At 37.2% G+C, this 17,111-nt stretch overlaps 1 protein-coding gene across 5 annotated transcripts in view; it reads left to right on the top strand.

The window, feature by feature from the left end:
- The window catches only part of Vps13b (vacuolar protein sorting 13 homolog B), a 527,154-nt gene that overhangs the window by 183,490 nt on the left and 326,553 nt on the right, over positions 1-17,111 (top strand). For 4 of the 5 annotated variants that reach the window (XM_028884474.1, XM_028884476.1, XM_028884478.2 and 1 more), the window contains 2 exons: positions 8,478-8,587; positions 12,211-12,358. In XM_028884474.1, the coding sequence (XP_028740307.1) occupies positions 8,478-8,587; positions 12,211-12,358 (258 nt within the window). The remainder of the gene's footprint in view (positions 1-8,477; positions 8,588-12,210; positions 12,359-17,111) is intronic. The other variant, XM_028884475.1, reaches the window with a different exon arrangement.

Consider the following 17,111-nt stretch of genomic DNA (forward strand, 5'->3'; position numbering starts at 1 on the left):
CTTGTAATCTTGACTACTTACTTTGGGATATAGACTCAAAATCAGAAGTTCAACCATTAGCTGAGTCTAGCTGAGTCTGATAGTAGCTGGAAAGTGCTACCGTATAGGTGTATATTTATTTTGTTCATGTGGATTGCCATATTTTCATGTCAGAATCCAAGTAATAAAATGTAAACCTTTCATCTAAAAATATTTCATTGAGGAATACTCATTTCATCATTCATTTCATAAAATGCAATTCTTTTGTCTTTGTCCAATTAGAGAAATTTAAATTATGTATTTACAAAGGAGCCACATTTCCAGTACAGATTATTTTAACCACATCAGAGACTAACTTTTTTCACATTTAAAGGCTCTTAGATACATTTAGGAAACCTAAGTATTTTGTATTGATTGTACTCAAAGATGGATTTTTATACATTTACTTTTAAAAAGGTTTTAGTGATAAAATGTTAAATATAAAATACCCATTTGCATATTGGATACTTTTAATTTGGATGTTAGCATGCTTTTACTTTTGCTTATATGTTTTAGAAAAAAAACTACAAACACCATGATGTGTCAAGTTTACATGCCTCAATATTAAATAATGTATTTTCCAGATGTAATTCTCTTTCAGGTAAAAGTCAGTATTCTCATTATTTACTTAGTACAATTAACAGATTTCTTGAAGTTACCCCCAAATGACACAATATTCCAGTTTTTCTAGTTACTCCCCCTCAAATGTTATTTAAAGACTTGTTTGTTTACAACAGAACCCACTCAAGCAATCAAGAGTCTCTTAAGCCTCTTGAATTTGGACCTTTCCTTTCCCATGTTCCCACAAGGCTCTTATTAGAAGTGACATAACTTCAGGCTTTTTCTAGTCTTACTCTCATGGTGCTGTTCAACTTTTTGTTCTAACTCTTTCATTTCCTGTACATTATAAGTTTGATTTATTCCGTTCAACTTAAATTTTGTTGCTAAACCTGATAGATGATGGTAATGTATACTTAACATACATCACATCAAAGGAGGCACATATATTTGCTCATTGATAAATTCGTGATCCACAACTGATTACTAAGTGGAGATTATGTTGAAATGTTTATTTTTGTTGTTTATTTATTTTGTATTATTTTATATTTTTAGATTATAATTACATCATTCTACTCTCCTCTCCTTTATTCCCCTCTCCTCCTCTCCCCTTCTCTCTCCCTTCTCTTCTCTCTCTCCTCTCCTCTCCCATATCCTCCCATATCCCTTTTGGTCCCTTTTCAAATTCATGGTCTCCTTATTTTATTAGTGGTTTCATACATGTATTTTGAGCATTACATCTTTTAAGTCTTCTTCTTGGACATAGGGTATAGCACCAACTTTTTACAAATGATATTATCATTTGTCTTCCAACTAATATTACTAGAGGTTTTTCTGTCACTATGTTCTTTTTAAAGTTTAGAAATGGAGTTACTCTCCTAAGATGTGAAGCTGTCGCAGACAGCAGTAGAGCAGCCATGTCCGTCACTCGCAGCCTGTGCCCTTGGACTTTCTGTTCTCCACCCGACCTCCTTTGAGCAAGCAGCTCCGTCCTTAGCATCTGTCCCTGGGATTTAGACAGATGGTCTTTCCATGATCACTTAGACTGCCTGTTCTCAGAACCTACGATAAGTATGATAGATCTCTCTGTCGCATGAATTACCAAGTTTATCAACCGTTCATTTGTTAGTATATAAGAAATTACTTTCAGTCTTTATATTATTGCTACAATACTTGTAATACGGGTGGCCCTGCACAGGGCCTCTGGCAGTCATTGAGATCACAGCTATTCTTATCACACTAAGGAATAGTCTGAGTGTCCTTGCCTCTGGGCATCACATCGTGGGGTCTGTTCTTCCTGTTTTGGTTCTCCAGTTTTCCTGTCAGTTCTATACATAGTTGTTACACATGAAAATGTAAGTGATTGTATAATTGAAGATGTTGCACCTGGGTAGTCCGGTGCTCGTCTGTGAACGACAGAAGCCTCATTGGCCGTTAGTTCCCCTCTGCCCAACTCCAGCATCGCTTCAGTGCTCCCTCTCCAGCATCCACTGCCGTTTTTATTGTAGAAGAGAAACCCGCTTAGCATTCAGTCAGTGAGCACAGAGCATAGGATTTAAGTGTGAACATTCCAGGGGGAGCCTTGACTTATTATTTTACGGTAGTCTATGCTTGAAAAAAAAAATGTCTACTCTCAAAAGTTATTGCCCCACAAGGAGAATGCAGTAGTGATACTTAGCCTAGGAATCTCAAACATTTGTGTGAAGATAAATGTAAATTCACATACAACTTTGGGTTATTGGCCGTTACTATGAAAGTATTATGGTATTCTATTTGGTTAATATGCCTAGATAGTATTTACTTTGTTTATGTTATTTGCTTTATCCATTAACTCCAATATTCTTAAGAACTGTGTTTATTCTTATCATCATTTTAATACTGAGAAAACACAGGCTTAACCTTAAGGAAATAACTATACTGCAATTCAATCCCAGGTTCTTGTGATTATAAAATGAGCTAATCCTTGAAGTGAGAATTTGAGAACACCGTAATGTAGGAAGGATGCTTGTTAGTATTTTCAGGTTATTGAGAAAACTTAACAGTAATCCAGTATTTGTTCATTTCTTCTCCATGTTTACTTCTAATTTAGTTCTTTATACAACATTTTGGGAACAAATTGTTCTTTAAGAATGTAATTTGATCATATCCACCTCTTTATACACCTCCTCCTTCAACTGCTCCCATCCCCTTCCCAACTTGATGTCTTCTTTTTATTTTTTTAATATAAAATACTGAATTGGTTTACAGATTTACCACTGCACCTGCTCAGCAATATTTTAAAGTTATACATTTCATGTCTTGTACTTTTTGTCATATTTATTCCTCAGTAGTTAGCAGTATTGATACTACTACAAATCATGCTTTTGAACTGTTTTTTAAAGTGAAGGCTATGAATCATTCCATCACAGGAATAGGTTTTCAGAAATGTGTTATTAGGTGATTTCTCTTTGTATATGCATCATAGCTTGTAATTATTCACAACCTAGATAGTATAGCCTAGCATATACTATGGTGTGTGTGTGTGTGTGTGTGTGTGTGTGTGTGTGTGTGTGTGTGTTACTGTTAAGGCTCAGTGGAAAACACCATGATATTATCCTCAAGCATGGATAGCCCCAGAAAGGGGAAATGGCTAAGTCCTCCTGGGTAAACTAGGAGGTGGGTAGAGGGGAGGGAATGGGGAGTTGGGGACATGAGGGATGGAGATGGCTGAGTTGGGAGAGGGACAGAGTGGGAGAGCAATGAAAAGATATCTTGACACAGGGAGCCATTATGGGGTTAAAGAGGAACCTGATGCTAGAGAAATCCCCAGAAACCCACAAGGATGACCTCAGCTATGACTCCTAGCAGTGGTGGAGAGGGTGCCTGAACTAACCTTCCCCTGTAGTCAGATTGGTGACTACCCTAATTATTGTCATAGAATCTACATCCAGTGACTGAGGAAACAGATGCAAAGGCGCACAGCCAAGCACTTGCTGGAGACCTGGAGATCAGTTGAAGAGAGGGAGGAGAGAGCAGGGTCAAGATCATGATGGGGAAAACCACAGAGGCAGCTGACCCAAGCTAGTGGGAGCTCAAGGACTCTGGACTGACAGCTGGGGAGCTGCATGGGACTGAACTAGGCCCTCTGAATGTGGGTGACAGTTGTGTGGTTGATCTGTTTGTGGGGCTACTGGCAGAGGGACCAGTACTTATCCCGGGTACATGAACTGGCTTTTTAGAGTCATTCCCTGTGGTGGGATGCCTTGCTCAGCCAGGATCCGGGGGAGGGGCTTGGTCCTGCCCCAACTTGGTATGCCAGCCTGTGTTGACTGCCCAAGGGAGGCCTTACTCTCTATGAGGAGTGGATAGGGGGTGGGGTGGGGGGAGGTAGGATGGGTAGAGGTGGGGGGATGGGAGAAGGGGAGGGAGGGGAACTGTGGTTGGTATGTAAAAATGAAAAAAAATTTAAATAAAATGTTAAAAAAGAGAGTCATAATTCTATACTATTCCTAATTATGTTGTGTGTGCTCAGTGGTCCCACCAGCCTCGGGATACCTTCCTTCTGAATGTCATCCTAGAAGTTCCTGGGGGTGGCAGTACAGTGTGACAGTTGTGAGAGTAATGTTAATTGTTTTTCAAATTTCATTGTCCACAATCCTCTGTTAGCAGATTTCCAGGGTCTTGTATGGCTTGCACGGTATAATGTTAAATAATAAGATTTTTCACGCAGGAGTTGAAAGATGGCCTGGTCACTCCATCTCAGTACCAAATAGAATACTTTTATCATTACATAGAGTAGTTGAGGTTGAGTCTCCCATTTCAGAATAAACCTGTTGAGATTCTTGTGAAGAGTTTCCCTGAGCTCTTCTATGCCCACCATGGGGGAGACTCACCTTTTCTTGTTCTTCTCCTGACCCTCTGCTGACGGCTAGAGGCTGTGATACTGACTTATTTCTTTGGGGAATAGAGAGCTTTCTAAATGAAATTCGAGTCCTTTCTATGATTACAGGCAGGAATTGAGAAATTCTAGATGATGCAGAGTATTTCCTTGGAAAGAAAGAGGCAGCAGAGGACTTGCTTCTCCTGGGATGTTGCACTTCCTCCTCATTTGTGATGGCAATCTCGCTCCTCCCAGCAGCGCTAGACGATTTCATAGGATACACCTTTCTTTTTAAAATAAGGAACGCGTATTTAAAAATAAGGAAATATTTTTAAACTGTTCAGAAAGTGTCTTAGCAATAAAATATGTTCAGAAAGATAACATTTGTGTCAGAGCATATCTTTGTTTTTCATAACAGTTGCAAATTTGGAAGTATAGTATATTAGTTCTCCTATTTACTTGTAAATTGTTAGTAAAGGTAATATGTAAGTATACATATATGCACGAAACAGTTTTCCCAGCTTACATTTAAAGCTTTTACATCATTTAAACTCTCATTAGCAATGTGATATTAGGCCTCAGAAAACACTTTCTTGAAGGGCCAGATTGATGGTAAATATGAGGCTCATGTGCTGTATATATAATCTCTGTTGCAGCTGCTCATTTTCCTGTTGAGTGCAAAGTGACTTTAGACAACAAGCTATAGCTGTGGCTGTATTTCAGTAAACTTCCTTTCTATAAATCAGGTGACTGACGTATAGTCTGAGGACTGAAGCATGTGTTAGCACTAATAAATTTATTTCCTTTGTCAGTGTTCAGATATAATCTTTTATAATTATATGTCCAGGTTTAGAATTCATAATTTGTGAACTTCAGTGTAGCTATATTGTTGTTGTTAGAGATGACTTACTCTGAGATGGAATCTTGAGAGCTGCATGTGGCCATGAACTCACTGTGGACCCCAGGCTCTTACACAACTCTGATGCGCTTCCTCAACTTCACTAGTATAGAGGAATAGGCAGGGATCACAAAGTAAATAAAATTGTTTTCAATTACATCTTATTATAAAACTCCTCATTGTTAAAAACAATACGGTAAGAAAATATTAATGTGTTATAGTCCTGCTTTAAGTGTATCAATAATTCATATATTTCTGTATTTTGGGACTATGCTCTATTTATAAATTTTTATATCCTAGATAATAATTGCCTGGTATTAAGTGAGTAATACATTTGTATTCTTAATCACTGCAGCCAGATACTCCATTTAATACCAAATACTGTTTAGCAACTAGAAGTCTCTATTTTTAATCCTCTTATTCACATCTAATCTTTACATCCATGTTAAATTTTTAACGTTGAAATTTTGTGCAATATTTAATATTTTCAGCTCTTCACTTTTACCTATATCTTATTTTATGATTCTGTTACAGAGAGAAAACACAAAATTGAATCCAATGTCTAATAGGGTAAAAAAAAAACAAGAAAAAAAACCAAAAAAAAACCCTTTGTACCTCACAACAGTGCTATTCCATGGAGTGCTCTATGTGATATTAAAACAGTGTTATTCTGGTTTATCCTCATATGCTTTAGTAAGTGTCAGAAAGTTAGGTAGGCTACATTAAAGATGGAGATGGCCTTTTACCTTAACATTTTTTCCTTCAAAGGCAAGCTAATTAGTATGGGAAGTCCATTTCAGGTTACTTTTTGACGAATCTGAAACTTTGAATTTTGTTTGATTTTAAAGAATGAAATGAAACAATTTTTTTAAAAAAAGCTTTATGTTCCAAGGATAACAGCCATGATTTTGAAAGATTAAAAAATATAACTTGCAGCTAGAATGGAGAGCAGTGTCTTGTTAGTAGCAATTTTAGGAGCTGTTCTGTGTTGTGTACCACTAGTCCTTAGGTGAGGTGTCAGGCTGTGATGGTAAATATCAGAAAATACTTGAAGTGAGGATTTACTATCGATAAAAATTTTAATATGAAGGGGTCTGTAATTAAACAGAAATACATAGTGTTATCTCATTTATCTTCTGTTTCAATGATTTTGAAAGAGTAATTTAAAGTATCTATTGGTATACAGAAATTTAAAAATCTAGAGATACTATAATGTGGATGACTCAACATTTATTCTAATTAATTTAGAACATCATCATAACAAAATATTCATGAGCTAGATAGATGGCTACGTCAGTATTAACAAGATTGTCACTTTAGCATGGAGTTGTGAGTTTGGATCCTTCATCACCCGTTCAAGAAGCTGGGTGTGGTGGCACTTATTTACAGACACAGTCCTGAGCAGGTGGAGACAAAAGGGTCCCTGGGACTTGATGTCCAGTCAGTCCAGCAGAATTGAAATTGAGAGTAATGCTGTCTCAAAATAAGGTGGAATATGATTGAGGAAGATATCTAGTGCAGTTTTTGGCCTCTACACACATGTACACATATGTGTGTGTACATGCATGAACATATACACACACCAAGAATTATATAAAATTTTATTAGGCTTTCTGCATGAATTTATAAACTAAAACACATGCATATGGTATTTTATTCTGTGCATTTGAAATTTTGCCCAGATATAGGGAATTGTATATATTCATCAAGAATAAAATGCTAAATCATTATAGTATAATATTAAATAATAAAAAAATCTGAGTCAGATGCAAGGGGATGGACTATAAACTTTGTACATTCTAAAACAGAGAGATTACATCTTGAGCTGGTTGGCAAGAGTAACAGCATACAGATACATTTTCTCTCTCTGACACATGGACGGACACACACACACACACACACACACACACACACACAAGTGCACATGAAATCTAGTATTACATGTTCAGTTAATATTGTCTCCCTTTGAATTCAAGACTAAGTGGAATATGCCATTTTTCAATGTTATAGAGTATGTGTGTGTGTGTTTGGGGGGGGGTCTCAACCTTTGATGTGTTAGAAAAAAATTGCAAATAAAAAGCGTCATGGTGTTTGAAGTTGTTTATGATTTATGTGGGCCACATTTGTAGCTATCCTTCATGGTTGTTTCCCAAAGCACCTGTCGATACCTCTGTCGCCTTTATTAAGTGACAACATTCTTACCTTCATTGAGAAAACTGAGTTCTCAGTGACCAAAATGAACCACATAATGTTTAGTATTGTGGTCCGTCAGAGAATTCAAGTTGAACCATGTTAGGAAGGCCCAGTGGTGAAGGATGTGTAGAAGTGGGTATTTAGGGAAAGACAAGTGCATTTCTAATATGCTAGTGTTTAGTCACTGTTAGTATGGACGGCCGTGACAGCAGCATTGGTGAGTCCAGAAGACAGTGAAGAACTAACTCTGTAGGCTAAACCAGCCTCACTGCCCTGCTGCTCTCCTTCCAGTTCCCACCGCTCACTCCTCAGGTTCAAAGATGAGCTTCACTTTAGAGTTTTATTGGTTTTGCTTTAAAAAGACAAAAGTGATTTGAATGATATTCAGGTATAATATTTTATTTGTATATTTACTTTCAAAAGCAGCATTTGTTTTTCACTGCTGGGTTCTTTGTCCTTTAGAGTTGGTTTTCTGTCTGGTACATTTTCTTTTGGCTTAAGTCATTTCTCTCATAATATATTGCAGGATAGTCTTTCTGTAGACAAATTATTTCTGTCATGTGTTTTTTTCTTTTTTCTTTTTTTTTTTTGGTTTTTCGAGACAGGGTTTCTCTGTGTAGCTTTGCGCCTTTCCTGGAGCTCACTTGATAGGTAGGCTGGCCTTGAACTCACAGAGATCCACCTGCCTCTGCCTCCCGAGTGCTAGGATTAAAGGTGTGTGCCACCACCACCCAACTTGTTTTTTTCTTTTGTCTTGTTTATCTGTTTAGTACTTAGGAACAGGTCATCTGTAACTAGATTTCTAGATGCAGTGAGCGCAGGCGCAGTTGGGGGTGTGTGTGAGCGTGGGCTTGACGGCCTGCACACTTGAACAGTATTTTTTACTTTCCTTTTCTCTTGTAACCTCTTATTTTTGTGTCATTTTAATAATTCTAAAATATTTTATTTTAGGTGCTGTATTTCTTTGTAGTGTACAAGGACTAGCAGTTAACATTGACCCAATATTGTATACATGGGTCATCTATCAACCACAAAAACGAACAAGTAGACATATGCAACAGGTGAGTGGTCCTATAAGTTTTTATTTTAACAAATCCAACATTTCTTCTGTTTTGTTGAGTTAGATGCTCCTGCTGTTAATGACTGAGTTTGGATGATGCAGGTATATCAGGGCATTAGATGCTGCTGTGACTGTCTTAGATGATGCTCTTGTTAGTGACTGGGGTGAAATGATGCTGTTGTTACTGATTCTCTTCTTATTTGTGTGCTAGAATTTCTTTAGGCCCTACTTTACACCTTTCAAAGAGCTGTAATTTTATTTATAAGAAATTGTGTTTAACATAGTTTGGCTTTTGAAGTAACTTTCTACATAGTTGATTATAATGCAGAACGACCATTTTGGTAGTCCTGTTTATTGTTACACATCTTTGGTTTTATTTAATAAACTTACTTTGAACTTTAACCCTGGCAATTCGATAGTTCTGATATGTATTCATTTGAAACAATGCAAATTACAAAGGAATAGGTATTATAGTTTCTAGAATCATTAAATATTCTGTGTTATGATACATCAATGTGATTCTGACAAACTGTTACCGCTCTCATTTTAGATGAAGTGACATTTTTGAGGTTTTTGTCTGCAGTAACAGTGTTTAGTAAATAGCAAAATTTAGTCCTTGAGGTCATGTTTATGCTATATTGGATTGTATTTATTCATGAACAGTTGTAATTTTGCAGTATTTTATTTGAGATAATTTTGTTATCATTTTCCTCTTATAAACTAATGCTATTCAGTAGGAGACAGATTGTTGCTGGAGTTGTCTACAGTCCCACCTGGGCCCGCAGCCACTCAGCCTCAAATAAACACATAGACGCTTATATTATTTAAACTGTTTGGCCTAATGGTTCAGGCTTCTTGTTATCCAGTTCTTTATCTTAAATTAACCCATTTCTATCAATCTATAACTTTCCATGTGGCTTGTGGCTTATTGGTACTTTAACATCTTGCTTCCTCTGTGTCTGGCTGGCGACTCCTGACTCAGCATTCCTCTTCCCAGCATTCTCCTCTCTGCTTGTCCTTCCTATACTGTACTTCCTACCTGGCTGCTGGCCAATCAACGTTTTATGTATCAATCATTCAGAGCAGCACATTCACAGCATACAGAAAGACATCCCCAACAACAGATGAACTATAATTACATAACACCAGTCTGTTCAATCGGAGGAGCATTTAGGTGCTGTTGTTTGGTGTTGGGTCACACTGTGGCCGCATCTTGCTGTGCACATGTTCTGCCACTCCCCTAGCTGCATTACAGCTCCCAAGCTGCAGCCATTAGAGCCTTGCCAGTCCTTTTTCTTGATTGAATGTCTACACCATATCTCCTGTTTACTCTCCATTTTAACAAGTATTTGCTTGCTAGACACCAAGATTGTAAAAATGGTATCACTAAAAGCTTCCATCCCTCTAAAATATTTAATACATTTGAGAATATTAGAAAGTACCAAAAGGCCGGTTTTGGTGATGGACACTTCACATGATGTGTCCAGTGTGATGTGAAGGCAAGAGGGAATTTTCCTAGGCAGATGGTCTGTGAGAAGAAGGGGTAGGTTACAGTGTGTGCCGCAGGAGTGAGGCTGACAGAAGCTTGTTCCTTCCTGAATATTTGGGCAAAGTCAGGGAAGTCAGAATCGTGGCAAGGAGGATTCTGGGCCTGAATAAACTGTTCTAGACACCAGCAAAAATAAGAACCCAGTTCTTAAAAGCTTTTGTCTGCAATCCTTCGTGCTGGTAACTGAGATTTCATCCTGAAGGATAGAGAGGAACTGCATGAACCTGTTGTGAACAGACCTGGATCTGAGAACGTTTGCTGTAGTCTGGTGTTGGGAGGGCCTCTAAAGGGTTTTCCTGTGTCGACATTCTGAAGTGGAATCTGCCTGAGGATGGCTTGTCCTTTTTGTCTGGGATGGCTTGTCCTTTGTCTGTTGTTGGGTGCACCCACACTATGACTTCAGTCAGTCTTACCTATGTGTTCCAGCCTTTCCGCTGGGACTTACTGTCATGTCTTTGTTTTCTCATTTTTAGAAACATCCTCATTTTAATCCTTTATATGATTATAATTCTTGGAGTGTATGATTTTCTCTCAGGTGTATGAAGATGGGCAGCAGCTGATGGGTCCATCAGGCCCCTGTCCTGGAGCTCAGTTCTGCTGCCTTGGAGTCCCTTGTGGTGGAATAACAGGCACATGTCACCACGCCTGTCTAACTATTGAAAGTGTGAAATAAACTTGCAACATAATTAACATACTAAATACATTATTATAATCAGGTACAAAATATTTTTGTCCTCACATTTTCAGGTTTTTTTTTCTTCTTCTTCTTCTTAGGATAGATTTCCACTTTCCTTCACTTTACTGTGTGATGGTTTGTGAAACGTTGTTGTCGTTGTGGAAACCACACTGCAGCCAGCTGCATGTACTATTTCATACCAACCACCAGGCTTACCATAGCTGTCATCCCTTGTTTCCCTGACTGGACTTTCCTTCTCAGTTGTGGCTAAAGCCCAGTATTTAATACTCATGCAGTTCAGCATTGATCTTTGATTCTACAGCAAAAGCACCTTTTTTTTTTTTTCCTTTGGCCCAAAATCTGACAGGTTTGTATTGGACGTCACTGGCAGTAACATCAGACTTTATTTCACTGAATAAAGAAGAAACGGCTGCTTCCTTGTCCAGCCCTGACTCATGTGTTCAGTGCAGAATACTAATACTTTCCAGCTTTTTCTAACTTTCATTGGTGTTCTGTGTTCCTTAAATATGCTGTGATTATTGCTTTATCAGACAAAATAGAATTCTCAAGATTCCTTCAAAAATTGGACTGTTCATATAATCAATAGTTATCCCCCCCATTCCCAATAGCATTATTTCCTAGTTGTCACATTCACATTGGGAATTTAGATTTGATTTGGTCTCCCAGTATTATGTTTATATTTCTCATTACGATCTATGCTAACCTATAGCCTTATAGGTTTTCACACAGAATTCTCAATCCTCATTTGAAAATATTGTATGGGAAATTCCAGACATAACTAATTCATAAGCTTTGATTAATTGTTATTGCAGTATTATTGTTATGTTCTTTTGTTAACCTCTTATTAACATATAAATTAAACTTTACTATATGAAGTATTTGTATGGAAAATTGTTTCTTGGGATCCTTGAAAGACTATTGGTTCCAGGAACTAAAGTGTGTTGATGCTTGAGTTCTCTATGTGCAATGACATAGAATGTTCCCACCCAACCTAATCACTCTGTAGTACCAACAATAATGCCTAATGCAATGTAAATGCTCTGTAGGTGTGTTCCATTGTATAGTGTAGAGAAAAGACCTCTGTAAGTTTAGTATAGTTGCATTCTGCCCTGAATATGCTTCATCCACAGTTGGCCAAGTTCATAGATCCGGAACTCACAGATAGGCAGGGCTGGTTCTGTCTCTTGTGGAGGAAATCCTCTAGTAGTATTGTAACATATTCCCTGAGTATATATGGGGTTACCTAACACATGAGAGAAACGAGAGAGATAGAGATGGTGTGATTTACAACAATGCTCAGTCCCCAGCTTCTAAAAGAGTGTCCTTAGTGATGCCATCTCTGCCCTTCGTTGCCTCATTTTTCCTTTGTTTCTTCCAGCAGCCTGTGGTAGCAGTTCCTCTTGTCACTTCAGTTAACAGAAGGAAAGAAGAGGAGCTCTCTGTTGGAAGTGCCCCATTGGCCAAGCAGCAGTCATACCAAGCCTCAGAATATGCCAGCAGCCCTATAAAAACAAAAACAGTCACAGGTATGTGTCAAGAACAGATGTATCAGTTTTCTGAGGATTAGTTAACCTTATTATTCTTTTCCATGTTTTTAATTAGAAGATAATATTAATTATTGAGGGAGGAAAACTTAAACACAATTTACATTAGTCATTATTCTCTACATAATATAAAAATGAATAGTACAGTGATTACTTTCCCCTTCAAATGATTGGTCTATACTGTGGTATTGTTGTTGTTTTTGTCTTGGAGAGGGGTTCTGTCTTTAGTTCTCCCTAGCTTTAGAACTCTCATGCTTTCTAAGTATACTTGAAGATTTATAGATGCTGAATACCATGGGTATAATGTGCTTTTTGTGAATTATGCATCCTCTTTCTCAGATGCCTACCCCTTTTCCCTTTCTTGGGAGGCAATTATGGTAGCAATAATGTTTCTTGAGAATAAACATTTTTTAACTTAAAATTTGATTTTTAAAGTTTTTAATTAATTTAAAGTGTTTGCTTTCTTTTTCCATTAATTGAAAGTAGATTTTCCTTACCTAATATGTAGTGGTTACTGTTTCCCTTCCCATCTGGATCTACGCCCTTTCTGTATTTCATTAGGAAACAAATAGGCTTCTAAGAGTTAATAATAAAAAAGAGAAAACAAGCCAAGTGGTGGCGCACGCCTTTAATCACAGCACTTGAGAGTCAGAGCCAGTCGGATCTCTGTGAGTTCAAGGCCAGCCTGGTTTACAGAGCGAGTTCCAGGAAAGGCGCAAAGCTACACAGAGAAACCCTGTCTCGGAAAACAGAGAGAGAGAGAGAGAGAGAGAGAGAGAGAGAGAGAGAGAGAGAGAGAGAGAGAGAGAGAGAGAGAAAGAGAGAGAACAAAAACTAACACATTGCAGTTGAACATAACAAACAAATAGAAGGAAAAGAGCCCGAGAGCACATTCAGGAGTCCTGTAAAAAACACTAAACTGGAAGCCACAGTGTATATGCAAAGGACCTGTGTAGACTTTGCAGCCACTGGGCATGCTGCTTCAGTCTCTGTGAGTTCATGAGCTTTGCTCATGTTGATTTAGGGGCCTTGTTGTTTGGTGTCTTCCGTCCCCCTGGCTCTTACACTCTTTCCACCTCCTCTTCTGCAAGGTTCCTTGTGCCTTGAGGGAGTCGTTTGGTCTCTTATTGTCTGTATTGTGACTGGCTGTGGGTCTCTGTATTTGTTCCTATCTGCTGTAGGAGGAAGTTTCTCTGATGGCTGAATAAGGCACTAGATCTATGATCTATAAGTGTAGCAAAATGTCATTAGGAATCATCATTATGATTATTATTGGAACAGTAGTATTTGTTTTTGCCCTAAGTTCCTGGGCTAACAAGTCTTTGGTTCTTGGTCACACAAGCAGTGTTGTGTATGGATTCTTATCTCGTGGAGTTGGCCTTAAGACAAATCAGATTTCTTTGAACATACACTCCACATATTAGTGTGTGTTCATCATTTTTATTTATATTGTATAATAAATTAATAAATTTGGAAAGTTATTTATAATTTATGGTCATTTGGATATATCTAATTTTTAATTGCCTTGTACAATGGAGAAATGAATTCCCAACTCTTGTTTTTCTTTTTAATGAGATGATTTTTTTTTTCCTGTTGCCAAGGCAGTTATCTTGCTTCAGTCACCTGTATTACAGGTGCATGCCACAACTTCAAGATTTATGCCTCAGTTCTTACTAGAAGTGTTAGTTTTATATTTTTAGCCACTGATGCAGTGTTGATCACAAGTTTGTCTCTAATGAAATTGTGTGGCATTTTTAGTTCACGATGACCAAAGCATGGTGATACCAAAGCACTGCATTTGATTTGGCTTTTCAGTTTCAACAAGAAGCAGCCTGTCTTCTTTTATTCTTGTGTAAGCAGTGTTAGCCCCAGGCAGCAGGGCATGTGCGAAGAGGCTGGGAGCATATCATCAGCACAGCAGTACAGGATTTTCTGTACTCTTCAGGAAGATCTCTGTCCTCCTAGTTATTAATTCCTAATGGTATGATGCATTTGTCCATTGTTGAGAAGATGATGAAATATCTGCAATAAACACAAAAACTCTGAAAACATAATATTGTGCAACTGTTAATTAGAATTTTATCTTAGATGTTTATATATTACTTATGAGGTCAAAAATAAAAACAGGCAGAAACTATGGCAAGGTAGAAATCAATCAGTAAGAACACACTGAGAAATAGCATGGAAGAATTAGCAGGCAATTTGAATTTAACATTTCGAAAAATGAGATTTTCATTGAGATAGGGATAAAAGAATATGTATCATCCATTTACCTATACTATTCAAACTACAAAAAAAAAAATACTTATGTGCCCTAAATATTTGTTTTCTCAAATTATTATAGAGGTGGTGAGAATAACTTAGGAAGGTATAAGCCCTTTACTTTTTACCTACATAGAATTCTTCTATGGTGATACACTGTGGCATCTTCCCTTCTTTTGTTCTTTTTTTTTTATTAGTTTAACATGCCATTCTAAAGTCTGTACTTTATTTAAATAATAAAGGAATCATTCTAGTCATTGGCAATGCACTTTTTTAAGGACAGTTTTAAGTGGGAAGACTGCCAATTTCTGTTAATGTTGATTCTATGACATTGTTTTTTTTAATATCTAATTTTAATAACTTGATTAAAAGCAAAATGAGTAATACCACTCCAGTCAGTATCCATCAACAGCAACTCATCTCAAAGTTCTCAGGCCATCCTTAATTTGGTTAAATTTGAATTTGAACAGATATGTTCCTAATTATAGTATGGAATTAGTATTAAGCATTAAAAACTACATTTTTGTGAATTTATGTATTTTAGTTACTTGCTTTAATCATGCAGTTTAGCTTAAAGTTCTATTCTTTTGTAATTAATTATGTATTTAATTTCATTTGAAAATGTTAAAGAATTGAAGATGGACATTAATGTGTAATGTACTCTTTGTTGAATTTATTCTCTGAGATAAAATGTAGTGGTAAAGTGTTTTCTGCCTTACATTAGAAAAAGATTGTGTTTCAAGAATTTTCTCCTTTGGGTTATAGACAGAGACCCTGTTCACCTGTAGATTATAATGATGATCCAAACTTCCATTTATCCAAAATTCGCTCTGAAGAATCAGTGAGTTTGTTCGGCTTCCTTACCGAGCATGGTGACCCAAAGCAGCTTCACTGAAGAGTTGCCCCCATCATGGAAGACTGTGACTCTCGCATAGTTGCAGAGGTGGAGCCCCAGTCTTGCTCTTGCCCCTCCTGGAATCTCTGACTCACCCCAGAGACTCCGATGCCCCCTGTAATTGGGGCAGAATTGCATCCAGTTGTTGAGATGACGGGATGGATACTCAGATGAGATCCCATGACTCTCCTTGCTGCCTCCGTCTAAGAGGGAGTGTCCACAGTTAATGCGCCCAGCTGAACATTGAAGTGGTCACTCTTGGGCATGGCGATAGTGTGCTGTACAGAAATGATACCTGACACCACATAGTTAGTACTAAAACAACTGGGAAATATTGGGGAAGGCAGTGGAAAACTCGGTCAAAACTAGGTTTATCAATGTGATTGTCTCCATTTGTAAATTATAAGAAAATTTTTTTCTTTCTGAGTCAAATATACCCCAGTGAAGCACTGCCCTAGGAGTATAATAGAATGTTCTGGGGATACTTTTTTTACTTTAATTAATTACATTTTGGAACATTTTGTCGAAAGCAGGCTAAGGAATTTCCATCTTCCAAATACAAGATGTATATTTCAATCCAACCGCAAAGGGCTCCCCTTTTTTAAAACAAATTAATTTTATCTTTAGGCTTTGTATTTGTGTATGTTTCTTTTCCATGTCTCTCTTTTAAGGTTTTATTTTTTTTTTCATTATGTTTATATTTGTGTGCGGGATAATGTAACCAGACTTTTCTTTTTGGGCTGCCAACTCACAAAAAAAAAATGACACAGAGACTTATTATTAATTATGAAAACTTGGCCTTAGCCTACGCTTGTTTCTAAATAGCTCTTATAACTTAAATTAACTCATATTTTTAAACTACGTTCTTCTGTGCGCTTGTTACCTTGTCCTGATTGTGCCCACTCTGGTTGTTCTGTGTCTGGCTGGTGACTCCTCCTTTCTTCTTCCCAGAGTTCTCTGTCCGTAGAAGTCCTGCCTAGCTCATGGCCATTCAGCTCTTTATTAAACCAATCACAGTGACACATCTTCACACAGTGTAAAGGAATATTCCACAACATTTCCTCCTGTTTGTCTAAATTAAAAGGAAAGGTTGGAATTCTAATATAATTATAACAATAAGAGCAATTATCAGGTAAAAATTACATTCATAATGTCCAATCCATTTGTATGTGGCATATTTGGAGAAAATACTCTATTACTTATCTTATATTGATGAATTTAAAGTTTTATACCTCAACCCTTTTTTATTACGACTTGTATTACCATCTTAAAACTATCTTTTTAGACCTTAGAACATTTATAAGATAAACAATTTCAGCTTTTATGTCTCCCAATCTTATGTATTTTATCCTTCTTTGTGAGTGTTTTTTTTTTTTTTTTTTTTTTAATTTGGTAACAAAGAAACATGTAACTATAACTATCTTGTCTTCACCTCCACCAAAGACCTGAGAAGGATATAATATTACCTGGAGCATTGAAGTAGGAGTCCTACCTACCTCTTCCTGCCTAGCTATTGGCCATTCAGTTCTTTGTTAAACCACTCACAGTGACACATCTTCACACAGTGTAAAGGAATAT

Source organism: Peromyscus leucopus, chromosome 20, assembly GCF_004664715.2.
Source record: "Peromyscus leucopus breed LL Stock chromosome 20, UCI_PerLeu_2.1, whole genome shotgun sequence".
Lineage (NCBI taxonomy): Eukaryota > Metazoa > Chordata > Mammalia > Rodentia > Cricetidae > Peromyscus > Peromyscus leucopus.